Source organism: Microcaecilia unicolor, chromosome 13, assembly GCF_901765095.1.
Source record: "Microcaecilia unicolor chromosome 13, aMicUni1.1, whole genome shotgun sequence".
NCBI classification, from domain to species: domain Eukaryota; kingdom Metazoa; phylum Chordata; class Amphibia; order Gymnophiona; family Siphonopidae; genus Microcaecilia; species Microcaecilia unicolor.
In genome coordinates, this window is record NC_044043.1 from 60251776 (window position 1) to 60270586 (window position 18811).

The window sequence follows — 18811 nt, forward strand, 5'->3', positions numbered from 1 at the left end:
CTCCCTGTTACCGCAGCAGATAAAAGGCTGTCTTTTTTGCTGGAAAAGAAATGGCTGCGTGGTAAGTGAACCACTGGCCGTGCGGCCATTTCGGGGGAAGCACTTACTGCTACTCATCGAGGTGGCGACAAGGGCTCCTGCGCTAACCCAGCAGTAACCGCTGCTTAATTGCCGCTGGGTAAGCACTGGAAACGGTGCATGCTGGGGTGAGAACTATTGCCAGACTCCTGCAGTAGCCCAGCGGTAGTTTCGGATTGGCGTCCGGCAAGCCTGTTTCCATGTGCCAACCCTTTAGTAAAAGGGGCCCCACAGAGCCTTATGGTCAGCCATTCTTCAGCTATTCGATTTTTCAGGCTGCAAGAAGTGTGTCCACTTCTGTTTCTTTTCCTACCATCTCAACTTTCTTTTTAATCATAATGTTTGAAATAATTTGTAATGTGAGGGGCACTTCAGCAAGGAGTCAGTTGTGCAGCTTTCTGCCTTCCCATACTGTTTGTCAGGGAGATCAGGGCCCTCACATATTCTGGAATTGGGTGACTCAGGGTATCAGGTCCCTGACCATTATTTTTCTTCTTCCCTCAGAAGAAGCCAGGCAAGGCCTGGCATGTTGAAATGAATCCTTTCAGCCTGATGTCAGCTTTGCTGCAGATGAGAGCATTGTCCAGGGATCTGATTACTTCCCCCCTGCAGGTCTCACTTTCCAGCCTCTGCTGTTGGGATCTGACTTTGTAAGCTGGCCTGCCGAGCTCTTAAAATCCCATCACTCACTCTCGCCTGTTGGGAAACCACCAAGAATTCTTTTGCTGTTATCACTTCTTCCAGATTAAGGAAACTTTAATGACCTGACAATTTTGTATATGTGTCTCCAAATTAATACATAATGTGCTTTAAAAAAATGGGGAAAACAAAATGAAAAAGTTCATAACAGTGGCAGAAACAGGAAAGGTGATACTGCTGATAGTTCATTGTCAAGACCTGAAGGCTGTAAGGAACGCTCAGCAGCTTAGGACACCAGGCAGCCTGTAGGTCACACAGTTGACCTCTCCCATCCCCTGGGAATGTGAACTTCCTTTTTCTGCTCGTCCCCAAACAGCTGTTTATAGCAGGAAGCCTATAGAAAGATGCCCAGCTGAAGAATTTTGGTTTATTTTTGGAAAATTTGGAAATGTTCTCAATATTTGGGGGGGGGGGGGGGGGGCTCAGTTTGTTCCACACATTTGGTTTAATAAAATTTTTGAAGTCTGCATTAGAACGTTGTAATGCACCACATCAGTTATATGCAGTTAATTTATAGATGAATGTGAATTAAATCAATTTTGCATGTACAAGATTTTTAAAGGCCTGCTAACAGGGGCGTAGCCAGACACCCAATTTTGGGTGGGCCTGGGCCCAAGATGGGTGGGCAGAAGAACTCCGCCTTGTCCCACAAGTGATTTGGTCTCTCCCTCTCTCGCCTGCATACCATATGGTCTCTCAAACATCCCCCCCCCCCCCCCGCATACCTTTTAAATAGATTTTCACCTGCAGTGAGCAGCAACTAATACACACTGCTCATGTTGGCCCTACAGAAGGCAAAAGTAGAGACTAATCGACGATTCACCACTGGAGACGTGAGTCCAACAGTCTTTATTATATCAGAGATAACGACCCGACACAGGCCGTGTTTTGACGCTAAAAAGCGTCTGCATCAGGGGTCAATAAATACACCAAGTAATGAATGCAAAACGAAGAGTCCTACTTGTATATGTGTTGTCAACTCACTGATCACGTAGCACCAAACAGAATATGCTGGATACAAACTATCAGTGAGTTGACAACACATATACAAGTAGGACTCTTCATTTTGCATTCATTACTTGGTGTATTTATTGACCCCTGATGCAGACGCTTTTTAGTGTCGAAACACGGCCTGTGTCGGGTCGTTATCTCTGATATAATAAAGACTGTTGGACTCACGTCTCCAGTGGTGAATCGTCTATTAGTCTCTACTTTTGCCTTCTGTGATTCGTCATCGTAGAGAACTTTTCCTGTTCTATATTTTGCATGTTGGCCCTTCAGCATGTATCAGTGGCTACTTTGCTGCAGGTGAAGATCTATTTACAAGGTATGCAGGAGGGACAGTTGTTGGGAGTTTTCAGCTGGTGGGGCTTGAGAAGAATACCTTCCAGCCACATCATAGGTGTACTGCTACTGGATGGGCCTGAGCCCAAGGTGGGTGGGCCTGGGCCCACCCTTGGCTACGCCACTGCCTGCTGACGACCCAAATGTGCAGAAATGAAGGCATATCCCCAGAAGTGTAGAATGGAAAAGATAATTTCTTCCTCTTACCTTCCATTTGCACTTTTCCTGTTATACCTCAAACAATAAACTTGCACGCACCTCTCGCTTGCATGGACTTTCTTAATAGCTGAAAACCCTTTCTGGGATAATTTTGTTTGGTGGAACTTTTCAGTTCGTTTTGCTGAACAATGAAAGCTGGAGGCTATAGGACAGTAGGAGGTGGAAATGTACTATGGACCTGTAGCGAACAGCACCATCATTTCTGTAAAGAAAGCGACACACTTCTCTCTGCGGAGAGGTGCTTCATCTCTTTGCTTATGTAAAATATGTACTTATTAAATCAGACAAAAATAAACAAAGGGACAAAACAGAAAAACCTTTTTACATGCATCTGTAACACCTGCACAAGATTCTGATGTCAATACTCTCTTCAGCTGTCTGGATTTTAACTGCATCAATGTGATGCCTGCACTTTCCTCAGAGACAGTTACTTCATAATTGGGAGGGTGCTAAGTAGGTAAAAACTGAAAAAAAAACATTGAATGTTGTGTAATCTTAAGTGAAATAAAACTCAGAACTGAAAACTAATAACTAAATTGCAAAATGATGTTTCTGTTGCTTTAATCAATATTGAAGTTTGGTAGCTGGGGAGGAGCGCCACCTGCTGATCATAATACCTTCTACACATGGCTGGTGAAGCATCGATATTTATCACAGTTTAGCTGCTGATTATTCCAGTTGTCTGGGGTCTTGCGGCATCTGAGTAAGTGGATTCAATGTTCCAGCTATTGTGCTGTAGTTTTCTTCAGGATCTGCTGAGAGGTCTGCAGTTTGTCTCTATATTGTATGTTCTCAAATCTGATTGGCTGGGGTTTGAGGCTGGTGGTTCCCTCAGGTAGGCAGGAAACCACCAGCCTCAAACCCCAGCCAGTGGGAAACTGAGGTGGGAAAGTCCGATGGTAACAAAATTTGAATTTTGGAGGGAGAGTTCATTGGTCACAATTTTAACTTCTGGCCGGTAATAAATAGAAATAAATCAAAACATAGAAAAGAAAATAAGATGATACTTTTGTTATTGGACTTTTGGCAGGAAATTAATTGGAACAGTTCTGACTCTGAAGAGGGGGGGGGGGGGGATTTCTGTAGGTTACATTCTAAAACTTTGGGAGAGGGGAAGAAGATATTTGTCCTCGGCACCAGTCTTTTTTGTGCTAAATTTTTTAAAAATAAGTTGTTGCCATTCTTTGTTTAGGATGAGACCTTTCTTTGTTTCCATTGAAGTTATTGCTATTTCTATTGCTTCTTTGATTCTTCTCAGCCACCAATGATCTTCTTTTTCCAAGATTTTTATGTCTTCATGTGCTGTTCCCACATTTCATATGGAGATAGGGGACAATTCTATAACTGAGTACCTCCACTGAAGCTACTCGAGGACATTTGGTGCGACCCAGATTCGGTTATAGAATACTAGTTTAACCCAGTATCAGCATCGCCTTACATATAAACGCACTGTTCCCTCTAAGCTGAGTGGGAGTCCTCCATCTAAGGTTCTACCAGTGGGTGGTGCTGTTTCACTATCACATTTTTAATAGTGAGGGACAGGCAAGCTCTGCAGGACTCCAGGGAACCTGCTTGTCCCTAGCAATTCAAAAACACAATATTGAAGCACCGCCCCCACTGGCAGCAGCCTAGGGGGAACAGTGTTTACACATCTGCAGTTACACCAGCCATAGCCCTGACGTAACTACAGGCATGTAAATAGTTTATAGTTTATTTACATTTTCTATACCGCCTTTACTGACTGACAGGTCAAAGCAGTTTACAAATGTATCAGGGGCGCATGTAACTTACAGTTTTCTGTCAGTGACACTTGTATGTGGTAGCCCCATCTATACCTATTGCTCACTTATGCTCTGCCCATGTGCATGCCCCTCCCCCTTGCATTAATGCACAATGCCACATGCACATGCCCTTACAGAATAATGCTTAGGCATCCTGCTAGCAGTTTGGTAAGTATGAGTACACTTAGGCGCCTGGGTACTAGTGTTCTGTCATTTTGTGTATGCAAGGGGTGTGGAAATGCGGGTGCCCAGTTATAGAACTGCCCTAACTTTTAACCGTGTGAAGCTACTAATACTCCCCAAGCACCTGCAGATTTAGAATGACACAGGCAAATGATCACTCTCATACAGCAAAGACCTTGCAGAATTTCCAGTTCAAAGTGAGCATAACTGACCACCTACCCAGCTTCTGAAAGTCTTCCATTTTTTTTCAGAAACGGCCCACAGCTGTAAAACCACGGTCTTTATTTGTATGTTTGTAAAAAGCAACGGCAAAACATTCAGAATAACCACCACCAGGTCTCCAGAGCCTCAGCAATGAGTCAGGGGACTTCCTGACCTGTCATCGAGACCCTGCCAATAACCCGCAGTAGGAGGCTTCTGGCCAAAAAGAGAATCTAAATAAATAGGTGTAAAGCAACAATTGAAGGAAAATCTTTCCTGGCCAACATTTGGAAGGACAGCACTGTGAAGTCATTCGCAGGTACCAGCCGGTGAGGACCATGCACAGTGCAGACAAAGAAGTTGCATGAATTTATGATTTTGTCTGGACTTTGTTTTGACTTTTTAGTATGTTTTTTTTTTTTGGCTATGTTTCTTGTATGACTGAGATAGTGATAGTTAGCTAATTCTGTCCTATTTACAATCTTTTTCTGTTTCTCTTGATTTTAATTTTTTCAATTGTAAACTGCTTTAATTTGCTCACAACAAAGCGGAATGGCAAGTTTAATAAACGATAAAAGAGAAGAAGGGACGGGTGTTGTCTGCACAGTGCGATTATTTCACAACTTTCTTGCTGGTCCTTTAAAATGTGTCACCACCTCCAACGACAGACACACCTGCACAAACTCATACTTGTGCACATGTTCACAGCACATATGTGCACTCGCACATGCTTGCACACACTTGCTCACACTCACTCACTACATTGCACACAGTTTTTTTGCACATGCTGTTAAAATGCGCAGTTTCAGGAGTATCCTGACATAGACATTGCATTAACTTAATGTTCTGAGTCTCTGCTGTACACAGCGCTTTGCTGGTGAATCATTGTTCAGATAATGGGGCTAGGACAAATTACACATCACAAAAATAATTAGCTCTAAGTAACTCAAATAATGTTAAGGGTTGGGATTCCACCTCACCCATTTCAAGCTAGCAGACTGAAATGTTATCCCACTTTTCTTGGGGAATCAGGGCTATATCTCCACGCACACATTGGTGCCAGACCAGGATTGGAGAAGCCTTATTGGGTTGACCCAATTAGGGACACTTATTTCATAGCCTTTCAAATACAAATGGGAATGAAGGGTTCAGACCTGCTTGATGAACTAGAGGTTTTCCAAAAATGCTGGCCATAGTTTCAGCCTAAGAGCCTGCACCAGTCTAGAACCAAGAGCCCTGTTTGTCTCTTTTTTTGAAATGGTTTGTGATTTTACGAAATAGCAAAAGTGGACTCAGCTCTGCCATCTGACTCAAAGCTAGGAATTTCTGCTCTGGTTTTTAGTCTTGAGCGGCGGGATTAGGCTCTAGGACACTCCAAGGAAACTTGAAAAGATGGAAAGGGGGTGTGACCATCTCTCAATGTCCAAACTGTTCTAGAGATGAGTCCTGATGAATCCTGCTGAGGAAGCCCTGTGTTCTGCTTGAGCTGATGCCACTCTACAGCAGGAGGAGGTAACAGAATCTGAAATGCCTATACTTGCAGGTTTCTTCTGTTACTGTTACTCATTCTCCCACCTGCAAACTCTGCTGCTTGGGTCTCTCGCTGTCTCTAGGCACAAAACATGCTATGGATTTCGTGTGTTATTAGCCCAGGAGGGGTAGGTGCCAAGGTCAAACATGGCATACGCCCAGCTATTGATGGCAAGTGTGATCGTCAGCACCCCAAGAATATTTAGCAGGAAACCTGCTTTAGCCTGCAAATGAAAAACAAGAGACAGAATCAGCACACAGTAGAATGTGTCACCATTTCTACTGCACAGATCTGTCCTTTAATGGACACTTTTGCCACCCACACCATAGTGGAAATGCTGCAGATGCAGCAAAGGTTATACTAATGTCTCGCAGGTGACACTGAGAGAAGGCCTCTGTTCAAACACACATGGCCTGCCCTGTACCACTGGCAGAAAACAGGCACTGACTACAGCATGGTGGCAGAGGACGGACATGCTGGCGTTGTGGTGGAAAATGGGTACAAACCCAGCACAGCAGCAGCAGCAGCAAGAAACAGGCAGAAATCCTAGAGAGTGACAAAAAGTACAAAACCCAGCACAGTACCAGAAAACAGGTACACATCCCCACACAGTGACAACAGGTACAGACCTCAGCACAGTGCCAGAAAACAGGTACACATCTCAGCACAGTGGCAGTAGACAGGCACAGATCTTAGCAGAGTAGCAGCAGGAAACAGACACAGAGTGGCAGCAGACTTAGCCCCTGCTCAGTGTCAGTGAGCACAGATCTCAGCAAGATGGTAGGAAACAGGCATGGACACCAATATGATGGCAGTGGGCAGAGACCCTGAGTATTATAAAAAGAAATGGGCACACACCCCAGCATGGTTTCAGTGGGTACAGACATCAATATGACAGAGCCACAAACCCCAGTATGGTGACAGCTTGCATTATATGTGCTAGAGCTTACCATGTCAATAACCCGCAGATGCCCATAGGAGAAGGCGATGGCATTGGGTGGAGTGGCAACGGGCAGCATGAATGCCAGGGATGCAGACAATGTGCATGGCAGCATGATGTATAGAGGATGTAGCTTTATGGCCTTAGCCTGCAAATCAGGGAACAAAGGAAAGAGGTGGATAGCTTCCCATGGTAAATAAGGGTCACCACCCTTTAACATTTCTTTAATAAAATAAGGCATTCATGAGAATTTGTAAGTAATATACTGGGTTCCTAACTAGTACATCAAAATATATACCAAAATGTTAACCTAAGAATAGTTTTCCTGGTAATATCAACATCAAGGTTGGAACACATGGCAATGTAGACACAGAAGAACACTGGTCTTTGCACGCTCAAAACCACACAAGATACAGCGAAGATGACACACCAAAAAATTCTCTTGACAATGCTTGAATAGTCCAGATTTACTGTATGGCTTTAAAGACTCGACACGGCTGTGTTTCGGCCAACCGGCCTGCCTCAAGAGTCTTTGTAGTGTCTTAAAGACATCTAAAAAATGTCAATGTATCTGTCGATATAATGCCGAATTGGAAGCTTGTATAACGTAACCGCTATGAAAACCCTCTCCTTTGGCTGGGAGAAAAGAACCTGCCAAAATGTCTCGCTCAATGCTCCAAGAAAAACGCTGTGCAAGATCGACAACTACACATTGCCTTCTCTGAAACATGGTTTGTCAATCTTGCACAAGTCATAGCATTCTAAGACACGACCCGTGCACGCCCTCTTTGGAACTGCACGCTGTAGCGTTTACAACATTATAGAATAGCATCTTAGTGCAGTAAATTAGTGCCAGTTAGCACCGATAAACAGCACTTAACGGCTATTATTGGTACTTAAGGTCAATTGGTGATTCATTTAACAATTAAGGGCCCTGTTTACTAAGCAGCGCTAAGGGTGCATTAGCATTTTTAGTGCGCGCTAATGATTAGCATGTGCTAAACGCTAAGTTGCCCATAGAAACATATGGGCGAATCTAGCGTTTAGCACTCGCTAATTTTAGCACATGCTAAAAACGCTAGCACAGCTTAGTAAACAGGGCCCTAAGGGATCCTTTTACAAAGACACGGTAAAAAGCAGCCTGCGGTAATGTGGGCACATGTTTTGGATGCATGCTGGGCCATTTCTTTACTGTGTCTAGAAAAAAAGGGTTTTTTATGGGCCTGGAAATGGACGTGCGGCAAAATTAAAACTACCGTGTGCCTATTTATGGCCTTAGCCCCTAACGCCAGTCATTGACTTAGCGGTAAGGACTCACACGCTTCCCGCTTGGTAACCGTGCAGTGTGCGTCAACTGTCGATTACCGCTGGGAATGCCCCTCGCGGTAGAAAATTATTTTCTACTGCGGGATTAAGCGCGCTCAAAACTCAGAATTACCGCCAGACACACATGCTAGCCCGGCAGTAGTGCTGATCTGGCACACGCAACCCCACACATTAGCCCTCCTGCACCCTTGTAAAAGGTTCCCCCAAGTTAGGTACGCAACTGGCACTAGTGTATAAGTTGCATGCCCCAATTTTCATGTTAGTTAAGTGGAGTGATAGACGTGCTAGTCCACTTTTAAAGGTAATAAATAGAAAGAAACCAAAACATAGAAAAGAAAATATGATGATACCTTTTCTATTGTGCTAAATACATGTTTTGATTAGCTTTCAACTGTCATTGGAATGCTTTTGTGTTTCACTTATATATTCTGATATTTGTCAACATTTGCTTATTTCTGATCTGAAGAAGAAGGGTTACCTTCGAAAGCTAATCAAAAAATGTATTGTTAGTCCAATAAAAAAGGTATGATCTTACTTTCTTTTCTCTGTTTTGATGTATTTCCATTCATTACCTCATGTTAGAAATTTGAGCGTGCAGCTTTACAGAATCCGGACCGCTGTTTTTAGTCTTAAAACTACCTGCAGAAAAATAAGGTGCGAGTGCGTGTTGATACTTTATTCTTTGACAATTTTTGGAGCAACAGTGTGCTTTCCTGCAAAGTTAGTGGGTAAAAAGCAGCTGTAGAACTTTGCAGCTGTGTGTGTAGAATGAATATTACCCCCCTCTATTGTTTACTTTAGTTATCCACTTTTTGGCTTTAGCAATAAAACAGAAAAGCTATTTGAAATAAAGAAATGAATTGCAGCGCACAGATTGGGGTGCGTTACCTTGTGATGGGGCTGTAGCCTGCAAGGACTTACCATTGAAGCTAGGATCGGCAGGAACAGAGTGGTAGTTGCCACATTGCTGGTACATTCAGTGAAAATGGCCACCAAGAGACACAGTATTAAGGCAATAGCGGGTGGTGGGATACTCTCCAGGGGAGTCAGCTTCTCCCCTAGCCATGCAGACAAACCCGATTCCTGGAGAGGGACCACCATGCCAGTAAGTTTTGCATTTTTGTAAGTGTAAAACAATGAAGTTGTTTCATACATTTTAATAAGAGTCCTATTTACGCAAATAACACTGATTTCTCTTTTTCTAAAGACTTAAATCCCCTATTTACTAAGCCGTGCTAATGGCTGCCATGCACTAATGCCAACACAGCCCATTCACTTTGTCAGCATTGCCATACAGCAGCAGCTAGGACAGCTTAGTAAACGGTGGGGGGGGGGGGGGGGGGTGGAGTCCCCACACGATTGCTTATAATAAGCTTTCTTGGGGGGGACTGTCTCCAAAATGGGTTAGTTTTGCACATACCATGACAGGAATGAACCTTACTCTTAAGCCAGGTTATGTCATATATGATTTCAGTCTCTTAGATTTACTGCTAGTGATCCTCTTAATATCTGCATTGTGTTAAAGAGCTGCTCCCTGTAGCTCATAGGGTGTAATATATATGGGTGACCAGTAAGGGTGTGTGTGGAATTCTTTTTAAACAGATGAGTACACAAGATAGAACTGGGACAATTTATATATCTTTTGGTCACATTTTCCTGGGCTCTGATTGCATCTGCAGGTGCTTGATGAAACTTTGCTTAGTTCTAATACTTTAGCCAGTGAGATGGCATTTGCAATCACAAAACCTTTAGGCTTGCTTTTCCCCATATTGGTCACCTGAGGGCACTGTGGCATTAAGTACTAAGTATACAGTGAAACTGAAAATCTACAAGAGCCTGACACACATTTGTCAGTTTGGAGAGGGAAGAACGTTTGTGTCAGTGCCCATAGCCCTGGGGGTGGGAGAATGCTGGGAGGGCTTGAGAGTGCATATGCTTCTCACCCAGTTAGAGGCTGGGAGGGAGGTGAAGTAGGAATGTTAATCAACCATACATAAGATGGTCAAATTAGTACAAATTTAAAACATTAGCACACTGTTCTCTCACCACTTGTAGGGCGGGCAGATTGAGCCAGTCTGGGTTTTACTTCCATTGCTTTCAATTGAAGCAAAACCTGGACTCGATCAATGTGTCCTCCTTTTTCTGGAGCCATATGGTAACCCTACAGTCACCAGCCTTCTCTGTCTTGATCCATAGAACATTCAATCCATGTTTAGATCTTTCACATATAATCTCCCTGAGGGCAACAGCTGACCTTCCTGCTCAGCTCTCCACAGGAATGTCTACATAAGGGATCTTCATGTGCTAAGCTAGTAAATAGACAGTGCACAGAACCACCAATCTTCCCTTTTCTCAAGTTTCAATCTGGTGCTAATTTTATCACCTCAAGACTGAGCACAGCAACTCAACAGAAATGCAAAAATTACCTCACTGCCTTTAGCTAGGGCAAATCCTCCCCCCAGTAGCAACACAATGTTCCAGGGCATCTTCTGATGGACAACCTTCCAGTCCAGGAGAGCGGGAGATGCCAGGATTTCCCCCCTGTCTCCTGGTGGTGCCAGAGAGAAATCAGTTAGCCACCAACATCCATGGAAATCCTCACACCTGTAGTCATCAAATATGGGACAAGTCCTATCCTGCCCCTGTTCGGATTCCTGGCTCTCATCAGAGTAACCAGTAGAGGTGTGCATGGGGACAGGCAGGGCCGCCGAAAGGGGGGGACAGGGGGGACAAAAGTCCCGGGGCCCGGGCCTCCAGGGGGGCCCGCCGCCGCTGCCGCCACCTGGCCCGCCCTCTGTAGCCGCCTGGCCCGCCCTCCATCACTCCCAGAACTAACCTTAAGCCTCCTTTCACTTCGCAGCAAGCAGCAACAGGTCAGGCCACTCCTCCCTTCCACGTCCCGCCCTCGCCTGACGTAAAGTCCGCGAGGGCGTGGCACGGAAGGAAGGAGGAGAGGTCTGCCCTGCTGCTGCTTGCTGCGAAGTGAAAGGAGGCTTAAGGTTAGTTCCAAGGGCCCGGCCCGATAGCGGGTGGAGGGGGGCCCGGCAACCTCGGGTGAGTGGGCGGGCGGCGGGGGGGGGGCCTGGCGATCTCGGGTGGGCGGCGACCTTGGGTGGGTGGGGCCCGGCGACCTCGGGTGGGCGGCGACCTCGGGTGGGGGGGCCCGGGGGCAGCCTTGTCCCGGGCCCGGCTCTGGCTCTCGGCGGCCCTGGGGACAGGGACAACGGGAAATCTGCAGGGATGATGAGGGGACAGTAGCAATATGATGGGGATGTGGTAGGGATGAAAAAGAACAGACTGGAGATGTGGTGAGGGATGCAGAACAGATTATGTCTCTGTATACATCTCTATTTGGAATTCCTGCCATTAGAACATCATCAGAACAGAACTGAGTTTATTATTTTTACATACTTCAAAATAATGGACTGTGAGAACATGATGGACTTTAATATTTAAAAAGTCAGTGTTAATAATAAGAACATGGCCTCAAATATAAGACCACCTATGGCTCCTCTTTTCCTTACCTCAGCACTCAATTGTGGAACGGGTTGCCTCGAGAGGTCAAATTCACTTCTGATCACCCGACCTTCAAGAAGCGACTCAAGACCTTCCTCTTTGGCAGTACATACGCTAAGAGCCCTACAGGTGCCGTATCCTTTTAGCCCACGACTCCTTCCTTGCTGATTTATCTCCTCCCCTCTCCTCCTCTTCCTCCTTTGTTGTTTCTCTTCTCTCCTGTGACCTTGTCTACTGTACTTTGTACTATTGTTGCTTATTAATTATTGTACGCCACATTGAGCCTGCCTATGGGTGGGAATACTGTGGGATATAAATATCATAAATACAATTTAACAAAGTTATCCCTCATAGTCGATGCTCCTGCATCATTCTCTATAGCACATCCTGCTGGTCATTCTGGGACTGAAGGAGTAGTGAACTGCCCTCTTCCTGTACCATTCCTTACAGCGCCTCATGTGGAGAGAGCCTGGGAATGTGGAAGGGTTTGTTGCAAATTTATATATGTATATTTATATTCAATCCAACGTACCATTCTCTCAGTGGATTGCAGGGTTTGCAACAAAAACTACAATACATAAAATTATATACACAAACCAACAAGGAAAACAGACTTCCAAGCAGCATGAAGCAAAAAATCAGCCTCTATAAAGATTAGAATAGAAAAGAGATCCTGCCTACCATATATAGCCAGCTGCTTTATTTCCTACAGTGCCTCCTGCTGGAAGAGGCTGGAACAACAGGATTATGACCTCCCTTCTCAAGTAATTCTACTACACTGTTCCCTATAGCACCTCCTGCTGGGGAAGGTCTGAGAGTGTAAGTGTTTCATGTGCCTGTAATTACCATGTTCATTGTGGACAACAGTGGGTGGAAATATTACAAATGCAATGTATTTCACTACAAATGAGGAGACTGAGATTGAACTTTTTACCTGTGTGTTCTGTACTTGAAGAGCTACACGAAGGAATATGTGAAGGGATAATGAACAACATAATGGCTATGAAGATGGCAACTGTAGCATCTGTGACGTACCTAAAAAGACACACAAGACAATGAATTTAGAGCATGATGTGTTCCTCTGGTGCACTGCTTGGGCATGTGGAGGGTAATTCTATCAAGGGCTGCCTATCGTTGGCATTTGAAGCCTACTCTATAAAGCCTATTTTCCTTTATAGAACCCCAACCCAGCAGAACAAATATATTTGCATATTTTACGCACGACCAATTATACCAGCCATACAGCTAAAACCCCCCACATGTAATTAGAGTATTCTGTTATTCACATTCTACTCACTATTTTGTTACCTGCTTTGAACCACTATAGGGGAGTTGGCGGGATATAAGAATTATATTATATTACATTACATCCCACCCATGCTCCGCCCAGACTCCACTCATGTGTATGGCCACCTTCTAACTATGTGCCGTCGCAGTTAGATACCATTTTATAGAACAGTGCGTAGGAGGAATAAGGACATCTACATACATATGTGCACCTATTTGTGCATTTATGCTGGAATTCTGGCCTTATACATGCATTTTGGTGCCTAAATGTTGTTGCTGTTCTTATAGAATTATCCCCTAGTGTAGACAGCTGATTATTACACTGGAATAGTGATAGCCAACTGAGGGATTTTGATAAAATTCCCATATGATGGATTGAAGTATAGAAAAATGCATTCATTTCCTGAGAGCTGAGAGATATTTAGAATTTGTGCTCCCTACTTAAGTAACATCCTTGGTTGCAGGATAAGTGAGGATCTGTGCATGTGCCTTGCATTAGAGTTTTGGTTTCTTGCTCAGAACATAGGGTCAGCAAAGTTCTCAGTATACCTAAACCAGAGCTCTTCTTTCAAGGTGAGAAATTTGATGAACTGAAGAATTTACTGTGAAACTGGAGGATGCGTTACAACAAACTGACAAGCTAAATAGCAGAAAATCAGCAGGATAAGATGGTATTCATCCCAGACTTCTGAAAGAACTGAAAACGTGAAAATAATTTAAAATAAAAATAGACTGAGTGCTAAAAATGGTGCCTGTTAGGTCACGGAAAAATAGGCAAATATTTTATAAAAGACTCAGCAAACCCTGAGCCTTTTATAAAATACAGTGCCAGCCAAAGATGCATGCATATGTGGCAAGTGCAAAGAGTGCTGATGATTTTATAAACAATCCTGCCCAAATAATCTGTGTTACCAGATGGGGAACATATGCCCACACAGTGGTGGCCCTACCATTAGGCCAACAGAGATGGGGGCCTCAGGTGGCACTCTTCTGAGGTGGCATCGCCCCCTGCCCTTCCTTCCCCGAATTTACCCTTTATTTTCTTGTTTTTCAAAATGCGGTGGCGGCAGTGATTCTCATAGGGTCCCTGCCTTTTCTCTCTACTGTGGCCCGCCTCTCTGATGTAACATCCTGTTTCCTCAGAGGCAGGCCATAGTAGAAAAGGGGCCGGTACCGGCAGCAGGGCAGCCTATGGGAATTGCTGCTGCCACCTTTTGAAAAACAAGAAAATAAAAGGTAAATTCAGGGAAGGGAGTTGGGGAAGGAAATGGGGAGATGTCAGACCGTGCTGGGGTGGCGGAGGGCCGCGGCAGCGGAGCCAGGGTGGAAGCTCATTGTTCGCCTCAGGTGGCAAATTGTCTTGGGTCGCCCTTGTCCACACACATAGCACTATTTGCAGATGTATGCAAAACGTTTTATAAACATACATATACAACAGCAAGAAAGAAGGGAGGCTTCCTCAGAAAGGCAAAATCTGTCACTGAAGATTTAGATTTACTGGTCAGAAGAAAACATCAATCTTTCCTCCAAGCCCAAGGTGTCAAAAGCCAATTTATTCAGAAGTTATATGGGATTTCAAGCAGGTCTAATTTAGGAGCAGTGCTGATCAATCTTTTTATAGCCATTACACCATGATCACAGGCAAATAAAGATGTGGGGACCCCCCTGCCCCAGAGATAAATAATACCTATGGAGAGCCTTCCCAGATAGCGACCCACAAATGTGGGTTTAGTGACCCCATTTGGGATCCCAACTCACAGTCTGGGAAGCTCTGCACCAAGGTATATGTGTATTACCATTCTAAAATACAGCTCACATGTATGCGTGAAAGGACTGTCCAGAAAATGCCTCCTTTCCATATGCTGAAACCTCAGCATTTTGCAGAGCACATGTGTAAGTTGCACCCTTGCGAAAATCACTGGTTCCACACATGCAACCAGTTTCTAAGTTTTATAAAATTACCTCCGCTATGGTTAATCTGCAATCCAGCACTAAAATCCAGTATTGCGCATGAAGTCTGTAAGGTAGTATTAGTAAATGCCTCCTGGGTGATCGGAGAAACTACAGAGAGGTGAGTCTGATGTCAATGCTGAGTAAAAGAGTGGAAGCTGATGTGAAGAGCGAAGTCACTGAGCAAATGGATAGACATATATTAACAAGTACAAACCAACATGAATTTAATGAAGAGAAATGCTTTACCATCTATTAGAAAGTTTTGAAAGTGGGCAGAGCAAGAGGTTTGTTTTCTCCACATGCAGCTTTTTGAAATGACTGCTTCTGCTGGATGTGTTGGCAGATACCATAATGCTTTGCATGATTGAACAGGTATTTTACAAAAGGCTCTGCATTTGACAAAGCCTTTTGTAAAATACCGGGGAAACTGTAAACATCCTGACCTGGAAATCTCAATGTTTTACATAAAATTGAGATGTCATTAATACTATCCATAGTACCTGAAGATTGGAGGGTGGCCAACGTAACACTGATTTTTAAAAAGGGTTCCAGGGGTGACCTGGGAAATTACAGACCGGTAGTGCCAGGCAAAATAGTGGAAACTATTATAAAGAATAAAATTACTGAACATGTAGACAAACATTGTTTAATGGGACAGAGCCAGCATGGATTCAGCCAAGGGAAGTCTTGGCTCACCAATTTGCTTTTCTTTGAAGGCATTAATAAACATGTGGATAAAGTGAGCTGGTTGATGTAGTGTATCTAGATTTTCAGAAATCTTTTGACAAAGTTCTTCATGACAGACTCCTGAGAAAATTAAAAAGTCATGGGATAGGAGGCAATGTCCTTCTGTGGATCAGGAATTGGCTATTGGATAGAAAACAGAGGGTAGGGTTAAATGGCCATTTTTCTCAATGGAGGAGGGTGAATAATAGAGTGCTGCAGGGATCTGTTCTGGGACCAGTGCTATTTAACATATTTATAAATGATCTGGAAATCAGAACGAGTGATGAGATTAAATTTGCAGATGACACAAAACTATTCAAAGTTGTCAAAACACATGCTGGTTGTGAAAAAATGCAGGAAGACCTTAGGAAGACAGGGCATCCAAATGGCAGATGGAACATAATGTGGACAAATGCAAAGTGAGGCATATTGGGAAGAATAATCCAAATCATAGCTACCTGATTCTGGGCTCTACCTTAGGAGTCAGCACTCAAGAAAAAGATCTAGGTGTCGTTGTAGACAATACACTGATATCTTCTGACCAGTGTGTGGCGACGGCTGAAAAACAGGATGCTAGAAATTATTAGGAAAGGGATGCAAAATAAGACCAAGAATATTATAATGCCTCTGAATCGCTCCATGGTGCAACATCACCTTTATTGCATTCAATTCTGGTCTCCATATCTCAAAAAAGATATAGCGAAATTAGAAAAGGTTCAAAGAAGAATGACCAAAATAATAAAGAGAATGGAACTCCTCTCGTATGAGGAAAGACTAAAGAGGCTAGGGTTCTTCAGCTTGGAAAAGAGATGGATGAGGGGAGATATGATTGAGGTCTACAAAATTCTGAGTGGTGTAGAAAGAGTAGAAGTAAATTGATTTTTTACTCGTTCTAAAAGTACAAAGACTAGGAGACACTTTTAAAACAAATAGGAGGAAATTTCTTGTCACTCAATGCATACTGAAGTTCTGGAACTCGTTGCCAGAAGATGTGGTAACGGCAATTTCTGGGACAGATGTACAATTGGTCTGACCCATGTTCTTAAGTTATGTTCTTATGATTTGTTTCCCAAATGGAGAGAATTTAATAGTAAAGAGCCCCATGGATCTGTACTAGGCCCAGTGAGAATGACTTGGAAAATGGAGCAAAGAATGGGGAACTGGGTATCTAAAGGACAAATATAAGTAATGCACATGGGATGGGGGTGGGGAATGTAAACCACAGTACTGGGTTCCATATTAGGAAATACTATCAACAAACAGATATTGGAGACATTGTGGACTCTACTTTGAAATCCTTAGCTTGGTGTGTGGCAGTGGCCAAAAGCACAAATAGAAAGTTAGGAGAGAACAAACTGGAAATGTTATTGCCTCTGTATCCATTGTGTAACCAGACATTGCGTACTGTGTGCAAACATTGCAAAACTAGAAAAAAGGTACAGAGAAGGGTTACAGACTAATTAAAGGGATGGAACGGCTCCCTTAGCTCAAGGGGCTAGAGCTCTTTAGCTTGGAGAAGACAGGAGAGACATGGTAGAGGTTTGTAAAAGCATGAGTGATATGGGTCAAGTTTATAAATAATACTAGGACAAAAGGGACATTCCAATATATTAAATAGTAGCCAATTTAAACTGGATTCTAGAAACTATATTTCTTACCTTGGACTAACATGATTACCATAGTGCTTCACTTAACTAGGAATTTGCTTTTAGAAAAATGTGATCAAGGCTAGTAATTTAGCTGAGTTGTAAAAAGTGGTTTGGGCATGGTTCTAGGGGATTGATTCACAAACCTTTATTTAGCTGGATAGCCTTATGTAACTCCACCTCCCACTTTTGAGAGTCAGAAATATACATAGGCTTCCCTATGTGGGATCTGATAGATACTCTAGATGAGCCTTCATTGGGGACAGGATGCTGGGCTTGATGGATCATTGTATGGATTCAGTACGGCACTTATTGTATGTCCAGTAGATCTCGGGACGCAAGGTCAATAGGGTCTCAAGGTCAGTAATATCTCAATAGAGTTGGTAGTGTTGTATATGCTTTTCATGTATTTATATAATTTCTATTTCATTTGCACACTCACTCTTTGCCTTCACGGTTGAAACTGATGGTTGCCCAACCTGGCATGAACCCAGGATCCCGACTGAACCACAGCAGGACTAGTAACACAAACAGGATCAGGACATTAATCTCTGCAGCATTCATGGATCCTAATTTCCTGTGCTCCCCCTGGATGACCTGGTAAGCCTTTTTCTCTTTCTCTTTCTGTTTAGGGCTCACACCACATCCAAAATTCTTCCGAAAGCTGGAGAATAAAAAAAATAATCCTTTTACCTTTTGTCCATATCCTCAGGAGCTCCATCTATCATATAAACTCTTTGCAAAATGTACTAACTTGATTCCTAGGTATATGATCTGCAACCAGATCCAGGCCAGCATGAGTAGCACAACCATGGTAGGGAAGGCAAAGCCAAACCAAGAGGCAAAATTAATGACATTATTATTGTCTGGAAAAAGCCTGCAAGGCAAAAGAAACACTGTGGTTATTGTTGGCCCTTCAGAGCTATCACAGGTCTCAACTCTTTATGTTCTATATTGAAATTAACGAGGAAGAGCTGTCTGGAATTTACTCTTATTTTAGGGCTGATACTGTAGAATGACAGGTGTCTGTGGTACAGGACCTGTGTCAGTCTTTAAAGAAACCCAGAACATGATAGAAGACAAGGACCATGAGGCTATCTAGCTTGTTCAATGTACTTTCTATTACAATACTTCCATGACTACTAAATCTCTGGCTTTCTTGATACTTCTTTACAAGTAATTGCCTCCATGTTTAACTTAGGATTTACTCTTTCATGCTGACATCTAAGGATCCTCTGTGCATATTCCTCTTTTTCTCACAGCTCCGCTGTGGTTATTCTAAGCTTTATCCTTACACCTTTCCCACCTAAAAATCATCTGTATTTATCATCCTACTCCTCTATTTGTTTCATGTTTTTTTTTCATCAAGAGAGCTCAAATT

At 43.4% G+C, this 18811-nt stretch overlaps 1 protein-coding gene and 1 long non-coding RNA gene across 2 annotated transcripts in view; one reads left to right on the forward strand and one right to left on the reverse strand.

The window, feature by feature from the left end:
• Positions 1-4569: 4569 nt before the first annotated feature.
• Positions 4570-18811, reverse strand: part of SLC13A2 (solute carrier family 13 member 2) — a 62285-nt gene continuing 48043 nt past the window's right edge. The window contains exons 7-13 of the mRNA XM_030222564.1: positions 18185-18307; positions 17873-18094; positions 12753-12853; positions 10729-10850; positions 9224-9385; positions 6987-7124; positions 4570-6259 (exon numbers count right to left, since the gene is read on the reverse strand). Coding sequence (XP_030078424.1) covers positions 6131-6259; positions 6987-7124; positions 9224-9385; positions 10729-10850; positions 12753-12853; positions 17873-18094; positions 18185-18307 — 997 coding nt within the window. The 3' untranslated portion in view covers positions 4570-6130. The remainder of the gene's footprint in view (positions 6260-6986; positions 7125-9223; positions 9386-10728; positions 10851-12752; positions 12854-17872; positions 18095-18184; positions 18308-18811) is intronic.
• Positions 17256-18811, forward strand: part of LOC115482625 — a 55072-nt gene continuing 53516 nt past the window's right edge. The window contains exons 1-2 of the long non-coding RNA XR_003944110.1: positions 17256-17323; positions 17925-18030. This is a non-coding gene — a long non-coding RNA (uncharacterized LOC115482625). The remainder of the gene's footprint in view (positions 17324-17924; positions 18031-18811) is intronic.